Source organism: Chenopodium quinoa, unplaced genomic scaffold (assembly GCF_001683475.1).
Source record: "Chenopodium quinoa cultivar QQ74 unplaced genomic scaffold, ASM168347v1, whole genome shotgun sequence".
Classification (NCBI taxonomy): domain Eukaryota; kingdom Viridiplantae; phylum Streptophyta; class Magnoliopsida; order Caryophyllales; family Amaranthaceae; genus Chenopodium; species Chenopodium quinoa.
In genome coordinates, this window is record NW_018742461.1 from 3,755,614 (window position 1) to 3,776,290 (window position 20,677).

Sequence of the window (20,677 nt, forward strand, 5' to 3'; positions counted from 1 at the left end):
AAATATTGTGTTGCATTAGCTATATGACTAATTAAATTTGATTAAGTTATTTGATTTCATTAAAAACAAATTTTTCACATATAATAATTAGTTGATAAAAACATCTTTTTAATTCCCTTAAAAGTTTAGTAAAACCATGGTTATGATACTAATTTTAATACTTTCTCCGTTTTTTTAGATGTATTATTTTAGGAATCACCGATTCCCAGACAATTTTTAGAGATGAGAAATACAGAGAGAAGAGAAAAAAAAAGGACCCATATGATAGGAGAAAGATAGAGAAAATTTACTAACTACTAGTAAGGAGTCGTTTGGTTCATTAAGCTGGAATGGATTGGTATGGATTCTCATACTTGGGTGGTATGGATTCTATATCCAATACCAATCTAAAGATGTTTGTTTTAATTATGGAATGGATTCTCATACTTGAGTGGTAGTATAGATTTTGAATCATTGGAGAGAGATGGGTATGAGATTTTAGGGGAATGAGGTGGAATTAAAATCTCCTGGGTATGAGATTCCATACTTAAGTAGCCCAACCAAACAAATAAAACCATTAAATCCATTCTAACCCATTCCAAAAAGTTCAACCAAACAACCCTAAATAGGATAATGATGCATCTAAATTAAAACTTTTATATATAAAAAGTGATGCATCTATAAAAAATGGAGGAAGTATAATCCTTTTTCGCGAGTTTAGAGAAATTCTCATACGGAGTTCAATAATGTGTACAAAGTGCATGTATCGAACCTTTGTTTTAGGATCAAAAGAAGACTTTACTAATTGAGTTGCACTACTCCACAGTCCACACTACAAAGAGATGCAAAATAATGTACTACGTACTAGATATTCAGATGTAAAAATATTTTCTTATATACGTACCCTTCAACTAGCTATAAGTCCCAAGTTCATTAACAATCTATACCATCTTATCCCTTGGCACCCAAAACACTTGCCCCCTTCATTAGGTAAAAGAAGACAAAATTCTTCTTCCTTTGAGCAAAAACTTTACACTACTTCTTCATTTAGCTACTTAAATTCACAAAAACAAAGTAATTACTACTTGGACTATACTTAGATGACTACTAGATTTCAAGGCCTGGCCCTGGTGAAGTTATAGTAGCAGATGACCAGAAATCGGCACCATTGTTGTTTGCGACGTGGAGGATGCATTCCAATGGAACCAAGCATAGTCCTCTGCTACTTAGACCCTCCATTGAATCCATCTCCATTGCACTCGGTCCACCCTTTTCCTGCAAAAATTGACAATTAATTTCATAATTTACAGTTTCATCTCATGAAAGTTGCCCAAAAACATTACTCCGTATGTTGAACATATGATGTATTGCATACGAGTAATAGAGGTGAGCGACTTAACACACTTGATCAAAGTGTGTCAACCAAATAACTACTGCATGTCTACGTATGTACTACGGAGTACTGTATATCGAAGTATCATTGTATTAGAAAAATTAAAATGAAAGGGTAAGAGGCAAGTGCATGCATGCTTCAGTAGATGGCCTGATTATGATGGGACTATAGCTGCGTAAACTTACAAGTTACAACTTACACATATCAATACTCTTTTCAGCTTTCAAGTCTAGTCTTTTGAATTTTGATTGACATCATATCACTGTTTTTCCTCCTTGCGTCATTCTTACAGTTTCTTTTCCACAATAATCCCACTTATTTTGGAATTAATAAAACTACTTTTTCTATGAACACTTTCTCCCAATGTCTATAGTTAATCACCTATTCACACCTTAATACAGAGTACTTACTTTCGTTTTCATTTCTGGCCATCCATACATACGAAGTAATAAGATCATCCCACTTTTTTTTCCGTGTTCGGATCAAGTACATACACGATACACAGATGCTCAGAATAGATAAGTACTACAGTACTTGCTAGAAAGATTAAGCTAATGGAGTATATATGAAGAGGCTTAAATAAAATTTTGACAACCGCATAATAAACATAGAATCAGTCAATATATTGATCAACTTGCCTTCTAATTAAATACAGATTATTTCGAATTAAAATCTTCCAAAAATGATGCAACATTAAAGAGTGGTAAATCATCTAAACATCACTTGTTCCTCCTATAATGTACATCAGTACATGTATTTCGCAAAGTTATAGTCCGACCAACTACATTATCATACCACATCATGTAGACCGAGAATATAGAAACCACTAGTTAATTTATCAGGACTCCAATCAGCCAATCACACAACCAAATTAGGGGAAACACTTCTAGCAACAAGATATTCAGGGTGTTGCCATATTGGAGTAAAATAATAATCAATTGCGTACTACTGTCTTATCTCAATCACCATTTATTTTATCATATTGCACTGAATTACCCCTCAACATTCATAAACAATATGAAATTTATTCCCAAATTTCTTTTAAACTTTTCCAAACGAAGGGGTAGATTCATCATAGAGGTTACTTACAAATTTGGAGTGATGAGACGACGAAGGCGAAAGCTTCAAGTAAGGTGTAGAAAGCACCTTCACTTGATCGTGTAGAAACCTTATGTACCCCATTGCTTCATGTAACACCGAAGATGTGTCTGTCTGTATCACAAGAAAATTAAAATCAATAAACCAAATACAATAAAATTGTACTCAATTAGCATGACTAATACAAGTATAGTGTACAAAGTTATCACATTTATATATCCAATTTGTGGATTTGCTATGCTTCAAAATTAAACGGTTTTCACATTATGTACGAAGTATATGTTACTAAATAAACACAGTTATCAAAATAACGTCCACGTAGAATCGGCAATGCAAAGCTAAGTAGGAAGGGAAAAAAGTTAGCAAACCTTGCCATAAGGAGATACAAGCTGCTGCAATACAGCAATCCTCTCACCAAGTTTCTCTCTTTTTCCCTATTTATTGTACATCACAAAACATCAACATAAATTTCCAGCAATATTAATCAATGATTAGAGTCATCTTAAAAAAAATAAAGAGCCCAAAATATATTGTAACAACAGTAGAACTATAATAAGAATAATAATCATGGTTTATGAACATGCATGCAAAGCAAAGCTGAAAACTTTTACTAACCTTTACATGTCTAGGAGAAGATGTAACAATGGGGCCCATTTCTGTTTTATTCTTCTTCACCCCATTTTTCTGATTCTGACCATTTGTAGACCCATTTCCAGATTCTTTAACCGGCTCATTTCTTCTTTTCTGTAATTAAAAATTAAATTCATCAACATTAGCATCCTCATTTTATGTTACTCCGACTCTTCATTTCATCTCAACTACCCGTGTCAGGTACTCAACACTAATACAAAAAAAAAAAAAAACTCATAAAGTAGACGAGTGTGATACTTAGACACATACTCATGTCAGACATGAGTACACATATCCGAGTAACATAAAATTTCATAGAGTAATAGAGGGAGAAAGAAACTAACATTGGAGTTGGAGGGAGTGAGATTATTAGTATTGGCAGTAGTAAGAGAAAATTTAGGAGTAGTTTTAGAAATAAAGTCACCAAAACAGAGCATATTAGGAGTATTAGAAGAAAACAGAGTAGGAGAAACAGGGGAATCAACAGAAAAGCCCTTTTCTTCAACATCTTCTAATGACAAAAGTAGCCTTGAAAAACTCCCACCTGGAAGATGAATTTCTCCCTCTTTTCCTCCATTTTCACCCATTGTCATACTATATTATTTACCCTTTTTATTTTTTATAAAAAAAAAAAAAAACCCAAAAAAAAAAGTGAATGTGGGAAAGATTTCTAGGAGTAAAAAACGGAAGGTTCTTCTATTTAATGTAACGCTCTGTTTTTTTCTTTTTTTTTCTTTTGCTCTGTTTTTAAGGAAGGAAGAAAGGAAGAAGAAGAGGAAATGGTGGAGGGGTAAATTAAATTTCCAAGGAGAGTGTTGGGTAATGGGGATTAAGGGAGTCAAAGAGTGAAGAAAAACACAATCTATCAATCAAAAAAACTAAGCCCAAGAAAAGTCATGGGTTTAGTGCTTCTAAACCTGAAAATGCAAAACAGTAAAAAAAGAGATAATGGCACTGTTACTGTGTTTCTACCGCTTTGGTGGAATCGAGTAAGTGAGTTGAGTACATGTTTGTTTTAACTTCATGTGGAAGTGGAAAGATTTTAAGAAATGTAAATGAAATTTGCTTCACATTTTTAAGGATTCCATATTTTCAAAGAAAAAAAAATATATTCAAAATTTAACTTCGTATTCTAATTTAAAGGTATTAAAAGCTAATTTGATCGATCTGATTTGAGAAAAAACTTGATTTAGATTTTGATTCATATACATATAATAATTTAAGGAAAATGCTATACATAGCCCTAAGGGCTACATATAAGCATTTAATTTACTCTTGAAAATTGTTTAAATTTAGAAAATCATGACAAAAACACACTAATTACACCGATTTGCGCGTGTTTTTGTCATGAATTCCTAACTTTATACATTTTTCAAGAGTAAATTCAATGCTTATATATAGCCCTAAGGGCTATGTATAGCATCACCCATAATTTAATATGACTTAATTTTAAAATAGATAGATTCGAATTGACCTCACCGAACCAGACTCATTTATCTTGATTGACACCTATTTATCTAACTTATTATGTTTAACTGTTTAAAAAAACAACTTGCTTCGTAGTATGTATTTTGTTTTAGCTTATGTTTCCTCCAAGTTTTATTCTCGTCAATGCACTTTTAAACAAGTAATATCTATAATTATATTAGTAAAATTGCAAATTGAAAGTAAATATTGAGTACATGACTTTTTTTTTCCCCCTTAACGTATGGAACACAAACTACGATTAAAAAAAAAAAAAGTGCACATAAAAGTAAACTTCAAGTATTGCGATTAAAAAGGTGCAGAAAAGTATAAAATCATCCGAACTCAATCTTTCAAAAAAAACAAAACCTGAAAAACAATGCCTAAATTATATGAATAGTTAATCTCACATATGGGAGAAATTTATTAAGTTGGTATGTCTTCAGTATCCAAAAATACAAATAAAAAGATACGCAATTTTGTATGCTGTAATTGTGAACTAGGTAAATAAAAGACTTTACCGTTCTGGAATATCTTCCAAATCAACTTAGCTCAAATTAGCGTGCAAGATCCATTGGAGAGGGGGGGAGGGGGAGGAACAGCAAACGAACACCCATACCCCCCCCCCCCCCCCCCAACGAGGCCCCTAATTGGAATTGACAAGTGTTTCCACAATGTCAAGTCTTACTTGGTCTTAAGATATACAAATTACCCCATAAGTATTATGGCACACATTCAGACCAATTAGGCCCTTCTTTTGAGCTGCTATGTTCTTTTCTGTTCTGCTTGCCCAGAAGCTTAAAAGAACAGGGCCTATGAAAACTGTTTAATCATCCTCATAAGTGATACAATGTCAATACTTTTTTGATAGTATAGTACTATAGTATTATCAATACTCATACTAATATGATTTCTATTGTGAAGCTGTTTGATGTAAGCACTTTTCATTTGTAAGACACGAGAAATAGCATGGGCTACTTGCGCTTGCACAGCTGCATATACACTTAATACTGTAAATGTGACTTAAATTTGATTTTAATCTGACATCAAAATGATTCCCTGGATTAAACCTGTATAGAAGAAGCAAAAGAACTCAAATTTGAAAGGCTTCCGTTATAGAAACATAAACAACTTGCTCATTTATTTAATACTCCAAAATCATCTAAACAAAGCAAGTCAACTGGAATCCACACAGGTGCAAAAACTCTTGCCCTTTTATGTTTCTGCAAGATATCATCAGCCTTATTTGTCATCAAAACGTCCCTCAAAGATTGTTCATATAGATAAAAACGCATCACCCCCACCCCGCTCCCCACGAAAAAAAAGTATGTGCAACTGATGGCAACAATACCAGGATACAGTTTTACCATCCTCAAATACATAGTCGTAAATCTGATTACCAAAGTCGGGGCTTAATAGTACTCCCATTTTGTACCACAATCTCTAAAGTCAAATTTTAGACCTTTATCAGATTTCTTGGCAGCTCCAGTTGCAAACAATAGCAGAGCACAGGTGATGCATGAGTTCATTTAGAAGGTCTTCACCTCCGTTATTGTGATGCAGTAGTGTTACCTTGGTAGCCTATTAAACAAGATACATAAACATAAAATCATCAAGGCATTGGAATGGAGATAATACAACAGTCAAGTACTCCATATAAGTGGAAACATCTTCAAGGTGGAAAATGAAATTACAATAATAGTGCATGAAATTTTGAAGTTATTTTCAAAAATAAAATAAAATAAAACACATTTTCAGTAAGTATATCAGTAATATTTAAGAAATGTAACAATGGTTTAGTTAATCCTTCTCTCTCATACTTTTTCTCTCAATTTCTCTTCAAATTAGTCAGAACCAAAAGTATTCATTTCTACAACCAAGAACAAGTTTCTTCCTTTTTCTCTCATATTTTCAACTTAAACCTCTATATGAATTCTCAACCCTATAATCTTACTATGTATACAAGTTATAGCTTCTTTTCATTTTAACCTTAAACTTCCTTTGAGCACCTAATGAGAACTGAGGAGTGATGGTTGATGACGGAATGTGATTTTGCTGGTTTTATCCCAGACAAATACAATTGCTATATTGCTTAGTTCAAGGAAGATAAAGTCAATACAATCGCTCCTTACATGAAATAGAATCTTCTACACATCAAGAGCTCATGAAGTGCACCCACTTGTGCAACAGCCAACAGGGTAGAGAAAAAGAGGATGGCTCATTTATGGAGTCATTCTCCTTCCTCTCCCCTCCTCTGATAATGCTCTCTTCTTCTTACCCCATAATTTTGGTTCATGAAAACGAAGAAAGAGGATCTCTTAAAAAGTTTTGGTTAATGATGCTCCAATAATAGTATAGCCAACCCTTCAAATAAAGTTTTTATTATTTATTTTTATAATGTGCCTCAAAGGTCTCTAGCCATAATAATAAAGTTGGAAATAGGAAACTAAATTCTCATACCAAAGATCAAGAGTGAACCAAGAACCAACCACAAATTCCAACAGATTTTTCAGTCTTTCTCGAAGATCTAGTCATCATTTTCCATGACCAGCTGACAAAACTAATCCTTGAAGATTTAATAAGAGATTCACACCCTTATTGCTGAATAAGAAGGATCCCCCCCCCCCTCTTCCCTCTCTTCTTTAACATATCAAGGTAATTATAAATTCTACTGCATTTTTGAGAAAAAGAAGAGGCTTATAATTGAAGAGCATGGACAGCCATGGTGATTTGCTTCAAGAGCATTCTGCACAGAATCACATCTTTAAAAAAAAAAACCATGCCTCCCTCAATCATATGGCAGAGACTAAGATTTATATTAGCCCCTTTGGGCTAGGCCATTGTTTAGAAAATACATAACAATGTATCGTCGCAAATCAATGATTAGTGGTGCATAGAGATGCATGCATCCAACAGTGCGTGCACCACACACGTCGGCATGTGAAGTACATATGACTAACTTATGTTACTCATACGTCGGCGTGTGTGATGCATGCGCCGATGGATGCAATTAGCTTGATACACCTAAGATGGAGCCTACCATCAGAAACACTAAGCTTCAAAAGCCCAATTGTATCACATACTATTTAGTGTCATTAACATCAGCACACTTGTAAAAAGCCATGTCCAACCCAAAGAATTAAGAGATTTGTAATCAATGAGTCGATCATCAAACGATGATGACAACGCTTTATAACAAATGATACATCTTATTCATAAATTTAATAAAAACCTATTGAGAATACAATACAATTCCTCCATTCCATATTAATTGCAACATTTTGACTTTAAAATCTTCAATATACTTATTTGACCATTACTTCCTTGGTATTGGTCATTATAAAAAGTTAATATTTAGAAAAAATAAATCAAGAAGAATCTAACAAGAATAAAATTCCTCGTGATTATGTTTTTTCTTATATGTTATTGAGCATTTATAATTAGAACATTAATGTCAAAATGCTGCAACTAATAAAGAAGGGAAGTATATATTATAATTTTCTCTTCTTTTTTTTTCTATTAATAATGAAGTCTTCATGAGGACTTAGGAGGTGATAGGTTAATAATAGTGGCATCTGAGAATTTTCTAGATATCATAACAAAATGATAGAAATACGATCATTTGGATATTGTATTGCAAAAAACATTCAACAATTATTATCACCATATCATTCCTAGTCTCATGATTGAAATCCAATATGCATCATGATGCACAACACTTATAAAGGAAGTAAAAATAGAGGTGAACTTATGTGTGGCCCATCTTATTCCCTACTTACAAATGGTACATGATACAAAGAGAATTCTCTTCCTTCACCCAATGTCACTTTCCACGTTAGATTCATACACCCATTTTTAATGTATAATTCAAAACCATGTTTAGCTGCTAAAAGAGGTAAAGGTAGGATGAATCATAAAATTTTGATTATTAATGAATGATCTAATAGATAAGACATGCACCTTCCATTGAATTCAATTTACAATAAATGCGTAGAAGTTATTACTCTACAACAAGACAAGTCAGAGGCAGTCCAAACTATGGATTAGCTACAATAATATGTAGCCAAAGCTTACACAACATTTTTACCAAGGGAGTTAGAATCCCATGAATGAGCTGACTAAACGATTCCTTTAAGTTTTAGACTGATAGAGATCCAAGAAGGCTCTAAACCCCAAATCACAAACAAGTTACTATAACTTCTACCACACCTACAAATGGGCTTAATTCTTTTTCTAATTGATTTAAATCAATGCTTACATTGCGCACATAGATACATGCACCAACCAAAGTGTGCACCACATGCACCAGTGTGAGGTGCACACATTAAATAAGTACATATATATATATTGTATCTCACACACTGACACGTGTGATGCATGTGCAAGAGGTGGATATAGCTAAATACACCAAAGGCACATAATGGAGCACTAATTAAAGATTAGAACAAAGGATTGTTAAAAGTTCTTAGAGAAATATATGCTAAACAAAATTCCTTAAGTAAAGGGAGTGTTAGAGTTAAAAGACACTAATTTTTGTATCTTATTATTTTTGTGCAAATTAGAAACAACTTAATTATAATTTACTTCATAAACTACGAGGCAACAAAACCTCATCAAAGTGGGGCAATAGATGGAACACCATTTGAGAGAAAGGATGTGGAGTGCTTTTTCTAGACGAGGTGATTTCAGTGAGGCCAGCAGATATTTAAAAATAAAATAAAAAAATTACACAATGTGCCTCACTTCAATGCACAATGTGCGCCTTCGGCCTTTTCATATATATAATGCGATCATCAATTTAACTAAGGGGTAGAGAGTCTAGAGAGCTAGGCATGAGCTATTCAAACAATCCCTTGAAGCTTTTACTTCAAGAAGGATCCCTACCCTTGATAACATCAAGGTTACTCGAAATACTACCAAAGTAACAGATTAACAATATATCATCTTTGTGAGAAAAGAGGAGGTTTAGGCTTAGGCACAAGGACAACCATATATATGCTTCCAGAATGCATCTTAAATGTCACTAAGCCTTTCCCAAACACATAGAGTGACTTAGGACATTTTGAGGCTCCTTAGTCAAAACTCAAAAGTTCTATTTCATATAGGCTTTAGCAAAACACTGGCCTTTCCTTTTCCTTAGTTGTCAAGGCAGTAATACATGCCATTAAATCAATGCTTACATGGTGCACAAAGATGCATGCATCCACCAGCGCGTGCACCACATGCGCCAGTGTGTGAGGTACACATGACTATCGTGTATGCCTCATACGCCGACACGTGTAATGCATGCGCCGAAGGGTGCACATAGCTTCATGCATCAATGATGAGTACATAAATTACTCCATTGCATCCGGTATAATATATATCTTCACGATCCAACATTAAAAAAAACACACTATTGCAAGAGAGATCTATCACTAGACAGATCGCGCATAGCCGCATATATCATACATAGCAACAGAGCAACAGCAAGTCCAACTCATAAAGTTCACGAATCATGGAATACTTCTCAAAGGGCAAGCAAAAAGCTTAACAATAACAGCAGTTAGCTAGAACATCTTACATGCATGAATAATTAAAATGACAAAGTGAATATCAATCACTAATCCAACATTTCCAATCCAACACAATTGAACTTAATTCAATGATCAAATCAAAACAAATTCCAAATCATCACCAACACATGCAAAACAATCAATTTTTTATTTGTAAACCAACAAATTTAAAGAAAGAAAAGTGGGTAAAGCGTACTGATCTTTCACTGGGCAGAACAAACATTCTTCAGCTTCTCCGCCGCACCTTCTTTCACAGAATACTGCAATCCCACCCACCAAAAAAATCAGGAAAAAAAAAACAAATAGTAATTACAAAAATCACAAAAATCGAAGCATCGAAGAGAGAGATGAGTCAGATGACCTTGTGAAGGACCCAAATAGAATGGGCATAAGTGCGATTAAGAAGTTCATCAATGGCGGCGGAATCGGCAGCATCAACTTCTCTGTAATTGACGAAATTTTCGCGAGCATACTTAGCATAATAAGAGCGAGTATCTTTGGGAAGACGCCTAATTAACCTCAGTACCTCAGCATAGGCTCTCAATGCCTTCTGCATTTTCTCTACCACCATTCAATTTTTCTGCTGCTGCTAAAATAAGAACCCTAATTTTCTCTCTCTTCTTCGGAAATTGGGAATTTCAGAATTTGGGAGTAGAACTGGTAATGCAATTGAGGAAGACGATGTATTGTTAATTGTTACTGACTCTTAAAGTTGTACCTTTGAAAAATCAACTTTTGGGCTTGCAGTTACTATGATTGTGGGCTTCCCCTTAGATCTCATCTTATCGTGGGCCTTGTGAAGTTAATGACTCTTATGAGGATTGGTATGGATTATTTTTTCTCCATATGTCAAACGGGTTGGTCAAGTCAATTTAGAGTCGGGTAATTCTATATTCGTGCTACCTATATTTATTAAAGGATTAATACTGTTTTTTAATCCCAACTTTCACCAATTTATTTTCATTAATCCTAACTTTGGATTATTTCTCAATAATCCCAACTTTAAGGCGGCCTATCATTCTTCAGACCCAAACCGGTCAACAAAAGTCAACAACCTTCTATTGTAGGTTGCTGGACACGTGTCGCCACGTGAGTGGTCCAATTTTATTTTATTTTTTTTGACTGAACCAAATGCCCCTCCCCTTCCACCTCCATTAATGGCAGCTAGCCAGCCACCATCCCCTCCATTCCGATAGTCCCCCCATCCCCTCCATTTCCAACAACCCTCCTTCCCCTCCGTTTCCGGCCGCCCTTCCACTTCCCCTTGAAACCCCTACCCGAAACCCACCTGAAATCCCCTTCCCTCTTCCCTTCCCTTTCTACTCCATGACTTTCGACCACCCAATCGAACACCCAAACCCCTCGAATTCCAGAAAAAATTCACCCACCTTATCGAAAAAACCGCCAAAAAACCCCATCCCATGGCTGATTTTTGGGTTTTGAGATGTTTAGCGTAGGTTTCGGGGTTGGTTTCATGTGGTTTTTGGGGATTTTCGAGTGGGGCTGGTGGCTTTGAGGGATTTTCAAGAGTGGGGCTGGTGGTTTTTGGGGTTTGGTTGGTGGCGTGGGAGTTTCGGTGAAGGGGGTTGGTGGTTTTTGGGGTTTGGTTGGTGGCATGGGAGTTTCAGTGAAGGTTGATGGTGGTTTTTGGGGTTTGTTTGGTGGCGTGGGAGTTTCGGTTAAGGTTGCTGGTGGTTTTTGGGGTTTGGTTGGTGGCGTGGGAGTTTCGGTGAAGGGGGATGGTGGTTTGGCTCGGAGCGGTGACTCTAGTGGTGGGGAGGGCCGGAGGTCCGACGAGGGAGGTGGCTGGGCTGGCGGGTTACCGGATCTTTTAGGGTGGGGTTTTGGCTGGGTGGTTTTATTTTTTTTAATTTGGTTTTTTTTTTTAAAAAAAATTTTTTTAAAGCAATTAACATGTGACATGTGTCAAATAATTTTTTTTAACCCATTCAACTGGTCACCGGTTTTTGGGATTAAAGAATGATAGGGCACTTTAAAGTTGGGATTAATGAAAATAAATTGGTGAAAGTTGGGATTAAAAAACAATATTAATCCTTTATTAAATGATGGATCATTTTTTGATTTTGGGTTGGAAAATATATGCCTACGTACTTTTCTCCCTTTTCTTTTAAGTTTTTATGATACGTCACATTAAATTTGATATTAATCATATTACTTCCTCCGTTTCAAGTTACCCGCAAAAAACGTTGTTGCACGTTTTCCAAGACAAAACTTGTTAATGGTTGATTAACAAGTAAAGGGAACTTGTTAGTGGTTGATTAACAAAGTAAAGGGTGTGTAATCAAGGGTAGGAGAGAGAAAGAGGGGATAATTAATTAAGCCACCACTACCAACTACCATCCTCTCCCCGACATCACCCACTAGCAGCAACATCCCCCCAGTCAACCACCAGTACACCACCAACATCTCCCTATCCCCAACACCACTCCTCCACCAACCACATCCACCTACACCGTACCCCGAAACCATCACCACTACCACCCCATCCCGTAACCACCATGATCCAAAACTGTAACACCCTAATAATTATCTCTTTACAAAAACCTGTAAAATCCTGTATTAACCTGCATAACCTGTAAATACTTTTAATAACCTGTGAGAGAATTACTGGTGTGCTACAGCCACGTGTTAAAACGTTAAGGCTAATTTCAGAAATCAGCAGCGGAAAACTAACTTAGTTTTAAAAAGAATATAAGTTTCAAAACCAAAAAGTCAAGACTCAATTTAGTCTTACAAGTTGGAACCATAATGGCCCTTATTTAAAACCCAGTTAAATAGGAAGCGAGCAGAATTAGAGTCAAAATAACATCAATTTATGAAATGAAATAAGCTAAATGATTAACCAACGCTCCACTCAAATCCCATCACCCTGATGCAAGTTCAGTTTATGCAAAAACCTGTGATTAGTCTGCTCCCCAATATTACAAGTGTAAGAATTGGATCATTACAGGGTCGTTGAAGGCGAAGGCCATGACCAAGAGAAACACACAAAAGCACGTCATCAGCAACGTTGAGTACATACAAGCTACGAAACACAGTAAAGAGCCTTAGCATGATACTAACAAGCATTCCATACACTCAATATAATCATTGACTCGAACACATGATTCAATTGTTACTTATTACAAAGTTTTCTCTAGATAGCATTGATTACTTCGTTAATTTGTTTGGATTAAGCAATAGACCGGGTTGTCCCCCTGTGCTCCATTCCGGAACATTAAATAAGAAAACCCTATGCCTCCTTTCGGAAGACATTGATAAACATCCAATGGCAGATGGGCGCGACTCCATGGCCATAGCTAGTATGAGATCTCATCTAACTCATTATAATTTTAAAAGAATTTAAAACAAGAGACTCGTAGATCAGACGGCCTCTGAAAAGTACACGGCTAATACCCCGTGAACCCCAACCCCTGTTTGTCATTACTCTAGATGTGCACAAATCTAGAGTTTTATTGCTCATCCTTCTTGCACTTTACGTGATTTACCAGTTTAAATTTGGTGATGACTCATATGCAAACAACACAACCAATCATACATCAATCATTCAAATCATTCAAGTTTCCAATTCAATTCTTAATTTATCAGTGACAAACAACATTTATTATTGAATCCTTTAACTACCTCGGTGTATAAACACCTTAAATGCATAAGGCACCTCATATCCACAATCTTGTCTTATAAGACTTTAACTCTACCTTTACTCATTCCATTTCAATACAAATGAATAAGTAATTAAAATAATTCATTCCATATATCCTTGTATTTTTGCCTCTAAGCTCACTTTGCAAATTATTGCATAAATAATGCTCATAAGGAAAATCAATGCAAATTTTCTCATACATAAATTAAACCAATCATCACATTTATCATCAATCAACTCATTACCAAACAATGTCAACCAATCCACAAGTTCCCTAGCATGATTCTAGGTTTTTCCAAGTCCCTAAACATGCTCCTAAAATCAAGGTTCTTCGTATTCTTGTACGTACCTTAATTAAATCATCTTTCCAACTAGCCACAATGCTAGAAATTATTCAACTTAAAGTCTCCTACAATACCAAATACATAAACCAAATTACTTCCTTGATTACACAAATTTCCATCAACTTTTGAACACTTTAAACACTCTTTAATAAGCTGAAATTTTGGTTTAAAACCTTTAAAATTCTTTCTTTAAGTGGGTAATTAAAACCACAAAGTAAAAACTCATTCATGGTGTTTATATAAAAATTCCAGCACACTTTTTAAAATTTAAACCCCCAAATAAATCTGAAAATTATTTTTAAAACATTAAACCTTCGTCAAAAATCAAAAATTGTCCGAAAACCCTATTTAGAGGCTGATTTTGGCCACGAGAGGGTGGTGTTCAGTTATGATTAGAACGTTGTTTACACACGAAAAACACTATTTTTTTTGTAAAAATCGGACGAGTTATAATCTCAGCGGGATTAAAACGTAATTAAAAATAATTAAGAACGGAGATCGGAATTTGATTACCGAAAATCAGTTTTTATGTTTAATTAATCTTTATAAATTCAATAGGAATGAAAGCCCTAATTTAATTGATTATTAGAACCCTAAAAATCAACACTTTAATAGTTAAAACCCTAACTTTTTATTACTTTATAAAAACCATAATTTAAAACCATACAAAGTCAGAAATTTATACTCTTTAGTTATCAAAACACAATTATAAAATATACTAATCATATTTAAATAACAAGAATCAAAACCCAAAAATATATACTACATAAAACAATAATTTAAAACAAGGTGGAGGAGATAGAGAGAAAGGTGGCTCACGGTGGGGATGGTTGCCGACGTGGGTCGCCGACGGGAGGTGGCCGACTGGCTGGGGAGTGGCGTGAGGTTGCTGCAAAACATGAAAGCAACAATTGGCCATGCATTCACGCATGAACCAAAGCAGCATGCAAGGAAAGAAAAGAATAAGAAAAGGAGAAAAGAAAAGAAAGAAAAAGAAAAGAAAAATAAGGGAAAAGAAAAGATTACTTACCCCAAAATCTGATTCTTGATCTCTTGTGTGGGAAAATTTTGGGGTATTGAGAGGTATTTATAGAGTAGGGAATAAAGATTAGGGTTGGGCTTAATAAACAAATGGACTTTATTTATGAAATATTTGACCCACAAGGGTTCAAATAAAAGAATTGGGCTTACTTAAATGAATGGGTTGGTCCACAAGGAGTATGTAAGGATTGTGTACATACTATTATTTAAACGAGCCTAAAAGATTAATAAACGTTTAGCCCAAAATAAATTATACTTTTATAAAACTCAATAATTTAAATACTTTAGCCCTTTAAATATTTAATTAAAATACTTGAGTATTTTAAAAATATATTTTATAATTAATTAAATAATTTATAAAATACATAAAAAATACGGGGTATTACAAAAACCCCACCATAACCACCCAAAACCCACCCCAGACAACTCACACCAACACCGCAACCTGTAACCTAGTCACCACCGCCAAGATCCAATACCCCAACCCACCCAATTCGCAACCACAACCACAATCTGAAACCCCTCCATAACCACCGAAAACCAACCTCAACTAACTCACAGCCACAACAAAACCTAATCAATTTTTAGGGTTTCAATTTCGAGGATGATCGGCGGCTATAATAAGGGGTAAAGGAGTCGGCGACGACTTTGACAAGGGAAAGGAAGCTTAGTGACTCGATTAACGGTGGTTTTTAGAGAAGAGAGAAGAAAGAGAAGCAATGTTTAGGTTCGGTGTGGCTGGTCGGAAGTTTTCTGGGAATTTTAGGGCAGCAACGATGGAGTGGGAGTTTGGAGTTGGGGTGGCCGGCTGGGTGGGGGATTTTGGCTTGCAGGTGGGCTAGGGTCGTGGTAGTGAGAGAAGAGAGTGAAAAGTAGTGGTGGGTGTGGTTACGATGGTGGTGGTGGTGGTGGTGGTGGAGGCTAAGAAGGAAGTGAGAGAAAACTTGGTGATGATGGTGGTGGATGTGGTTGTGAGGGAGGAGGGAGGAGAAAGATTGAGATTAGGGATTAACTCATAAATGAATTAATTTAGGGCTTGTTTGTCATTGTTTTTTGTTTTTAGTTTTCTGTTTTTTTGAAAACCAAAAACCAAAAATAGGAAACAAGAAAAAGGTGTTTTCACTTTTTTGTTGTCAGTTTTCTAAATTATCAGGATTTTAATATGTTTGACTAATTTCTTATTCATTATATGACATATATCATATGATTTTGAAAATAAAAAAACAAAAAAACAGAAAACCACAACAATGCCAAACGAACCCTTAGTTTAATATGTTAATAACATATAATCTTATTCATTTTATATGTGTTATTGAAATTAGACCTGGTTATTGGGTGGGTCGGGTCAGGGTCGGTGCGGGTCAATTGTAGGTTGGGTCAAAGAGGGTCATATTTTATAGGGTCAATAGCGGGTCGCGGGTCAATAGCGCGTCGATAATGGTCGGGCCGACAAAATATCAATTAAATAAATATTAAACAAAGCCATTATTAAGTACATATGAATACAAATTTATCTATGTAATTATTTTTACATTATTTATTAAATTGGAAAAACATTTTGGCCTTATATTGACCCTACCCAATAAGGGCCCTATTTGTTAAAGGTCCTGTCCATTAAAAGCCCTGTAAGCTTGGCCCTGACCCTATTATCATTGGGTTACCTTACTCAATAACCAGCTCTAATTGAAATTAAATAAGGGTATATTGGTCATTTTACACAAAAATATTTACTACTAATGGAAACCTTTACTTTGTTGCACATAATGTGTAACTTTCGTTTTTGGAAATTGTTGCACATAATATGAAACGGAGGAGATATACGATATAATTAAAAGTTTATGTGGTGTTTTACCTTACAAAGTGGGTATGGCCATATGTGGCATTTATGTAATTAGTAATTGGGTAATAAGAGGATAAATAAAAATACTACTATTAAATTGTGAAATACTACTATTTTCGGACATATATAAAAGATAATTAAAGGCCCAAATAAATCTTTGCTCCACCATTATCGTTCTTACATACTTTCATTTTGCCTTATAATTAGGGGAATTATCTCTACTCTAACCCCACATGATATACTAATATACTTGTATATAAGAATTTATCAACAATTATGTGACTAGAATCACTACATTGGTGTATTTGAAGATGTAGTTAACTAGGTTTTAGTGGTATCAATTTTAGCACGTAGCATTTGTCTAATATGCAAACTACAAAGTTGAATTTTGGCCACTTCCTAAACTTTCCTATCGTAGAAAGTAATTTTTGTAAAGTCCAAAATTGGCTGCTCCAAAATATCCACGTCAACTTCTTTGTATTCTTTTCCATCACCACTCAATAGACAAATTTATTACTCCGATCCGTATAAGAAGATGAGATTGAACTCATTGAAGCCTACGTAGCAATGCAATTAATGTTAAATTCACGGGCCATGCAAAAGATCGAGAAAGGATAACCAGTAGTATCATTTTCCTTTGAATATACTTTCCAAACACCTTTGTCTCATAAAGAGTGTTTATTTGATTTTATAAGAGTTATATTGAGTGAATAGCTAAATTTGTTTCTTAATTAATTTAGGGCATTAGACAAAGTAGCAGGAATAATTGTAAACATCATGCTAATTTAAATAAAAACGGAACAATCTTGTAATAATCATTGCCCTAATATATATTAATAGGGGCAATATAATCTTTAAGGAACGCAGGGAGTATATGCATAATGTATTATATATATATATATATATATATATATATATATATATATATATATATATATATATATATATATATATATATATATAATATATATATATATATAATATATACTTCGTATATGTTACATATATTTGGTGTATTGTCACATTAAATGCATGAAGCAAACAGAAGTAGTAAGACCTAGCTTAATAAGGACCGCTTGTGATGATACCTTAGAGCCTTATTTTGCTAGGTGGCTAAAATTAGTTCCAAGTTGGCATATCATGCATCACTCATTCTTTCTATAAATCCATGCATGCATACTACACTTCATCGCTTACAGTCTTCCATATACCACTCTTCCCCTTCTCTCAACCATAAACCTCAATATTCCCAAATATGGATATTTGGTCATGGATATGTGACCTACCTAGTTCTCCCGAATGGAGCAATTCAAACTCGCAACTCTTTTACAACCTTGCTTCTTCTAGTAACACCACTAGAGAAAACTCAACTCGATCAATTCAACTAAATGCTGAACGTTCATCCGAGTTGAAAACTGAAGTATGGATAACGTTTTCTATATGTATCCAAGGATTTGATCCTAACGAGTTGCCGTCGTCTCATAAGACACTATGGTTGTCCGACCCTTGTTCCCTTTCCTCTAATAAGCCTTTTCTACCTCTTGTGCTCCAACTTGTCCAAGAAACAATAAATCGTGCACCTATAACTTTTCATGATCACACCCACCATGGATCCCGATTTGTTAAGGTAAAACTTTACCCAATTGCAAGGATCCTTGAGACGTATACACCTGAATCTTTTTCGTGTTTTTTCAATCTATTGTTATTCACGCGCTTATTTTGGCTATGTGCGTGTGATGCTCCTACCGAAGTTGGATCTTTCTACTTCCATTCTTTATTGGGTCCAAACCTCGAGTTATTGTCACGTGTTAATCGCGTGCCAGTGTTGAAGGGGTTCATGGGTGTTGTTGGTGCCGATGTTGAGATGTGCATCTCACGCGCCTTTGGATATATGCTAGCAAAGTGGTTGATTACAAGAGAGATGCGCGTGGGATTGACATCGTTACTACCTTTGCCTTCAAACCTTGGGCTTACTTATGCTTCGGAAGCTTGTAGTCTTTGGTTGTTGAAAGGCTACTTGCCAATATGGGGGATGAAGCGTACGTGCTCAAATGATGGGAAAGAAGGATTCCTTTTTGTTGGGGCTAAGGAATCGGCACTAAGGTATGCTCTAGCACATCAGCAGCTAGAGGCTCATATTCAGCTTGAATATGCAGTTAGATTCTTTGAAGGCCATATCCAAGTTAGTGCACGTGTTGATAACATACGAGTCCACGTGGTAAAACTAGGGTTTAATAAAAATGAAGACGGTAACGAGGTGGAATTTCGTGAAGAGTTGTATTTCCCTTCAAGAATTGAATTTTGGGTTGGACCGGAGGTTGGGTCTGACTATGTAACAAGTTTGAGTTTGGGAAAATCAACCGTTAATTCAGAAAGAGAAATTGAGACACAGAAATTAGTGAAAGGTAGTTTTGGTAAAATGAAGAATCCTAAGGTGAAAACTATGTCAAGGACCTCAACAAAGATGAAGATGAAGAATTGGAGATGCGACCAAGATGTTGAGGGAAACGCTGCAATATTTGATGCAATTTTTTACGACAACACAAATGGAATCGAAGTTTATAGCACAAAGTTAAATGGTGGTGCATGTATCAATAACAAGCCTAAGGACGATTTAGGGAAAAGGTATTCAACAGTAAATAGGCCTTTTATGAAATCTGGTGGCCTTGTTTTCACTGGAAATGAGTATGGAGAAGAGGTTAAGTGGAGATTGAACAAAGAAATGGAGGGTAGTGTGTTGAAGTGGGGAATTGGGTGCAAAATTTGGTTGACTTATTGGCCAAGTGACGTGGAGAGTTCTTATTATGAAACTAGGTGCATAGAATGGAGTGATGAGGTTGACTTGCCACTAATTCCTACGAGCTGTAATTAGATTGTATACAAGTATATGATTAATAATGCCATGTAGAAGTAATCCATGTATTATATAGTTACATGTCATCTTAGTAACCGAATGAATGTATGATAAATAATTGTAATTGTAATTAATTATAGCTTAATTATTTGATGTATGGTTTAGAGGTACTAGCACTGCTACACGCTTATTTTATCTCGTTATTTTTACATGATTTTTATTCTTTTAAGACATTTTTTATTTTATATTTTTTTTAATTTAACCTTTAGGTTTATATGGGCTAAACATTTGGTCATAAGCCATGTCAAATGAAAATATAATATGCTTAAAAAGTTAAAATGAAAAAATATATTTTATGTGAGTAAAATATAATATCCTATATAATGAATTTTGCGGTCAATTTTTATTACTAAACTATATATCTTTTCTACTTAAATAAAAAGGCTAAAAAGTTAAGAGGAAAAAAATAATAATTTCCGCTCTATAATTTCATTTTCTTTTTAGTTGATACAAATATACAATTAAAGAACATTCATCTTGTATCGAGGACAATTAGAATTAGGGTACCTAATCTTATACTCCATAATTACATATTTATTACTTGAGGAATAACTTTATGTAAAGCAATTGTTACTCAATAAATTTAACTCTTAATTTGACTATATTTTCCAATTCTATTCAAGGTCTCATTTTAAGATGGATCTATTTTGACAAGAATCAGATCTCAAAATGGAAGAACGAGTTCTTTTGCTGTCCCAAGGTACATTAACATTTCGTTGAATGGATTAGATATAATACATAATGAAACACACAAA

The 20,677-nt window shown here is 34.8% G+C and overlaps 3 protein-coding genes across 3 annotated transcripts; 1 reads left to right on the plus strand and 2 right to left on the minus strand.

Moving 5' to 3' along the window:
* Positions 1-715: 715 nt before the first annotated feature.
* Positions 716-4,291, minus strand: LOC110718820 (transcription factor bHLH113-like). The gene is made up of 5 exons (XM_021897734.1): positions 3,445-4,291; positions 3,086-3,214; positions 2,839-2,904; positions 2,462-2,584; positions 716-1,254 (listed from the first exon to the last, which is right to left on the minus strand). The coding sequence occupies exons 1-5, from the start codon at positions 3,691-3,693 to the stop codon at positions 1,087-1,089; spliced, it is 735 nt and encodes a 244-aa protein (XP_021753426.1). The 5' UTR covers positions 3,694-4,291; the 3' UTR covers positions 716-1,086.
* Positions 4,292-5,677: 1,386 nt separating this feature from the next.
* Positions 5,678-10,808, minus strand: LOC110718821 (LYR motif-containing protein At3g19508-like). Its single transcript, XM_021897735.1, has 3 exons — positions 10,481-10,808; positions 10,316-10,379; positions 5,678-6,145 (listed from the first exon to the last, which is right to left on the minus strand). Exons 1-2 carry the CDS (start codon positions 10,688-10,690, stop codon positions 10,323-10,325), a joined length of 267 nt encoding a protein of 88 aa, XP_021753427.1. The 5' UTR covers positions 10,691-10,808; the 3' UTR covers positions 5,678-6,145; positions 10,316-10,322.
* Positions 10,809-18,082: 7,274 nt separating this feature from the next.
* Positions 18,083-20,057, plus strand: LOC110718822. Its single transcript, XM_021897736.1, has one exon. It carries the CDS (start codon positions 18,264-18,266, stop codon positions 19,878-19,880), a length of 1,617 nt encoding a protein of 538 aa, XP_021753428.1. The 5' UTR covers positions 18,083-18,263; the 3' UTR covers positions 19,881-20,057.
* The last annotated feature ends 620 nt before the right edge of the window (positions 20,058-20,677 follow it).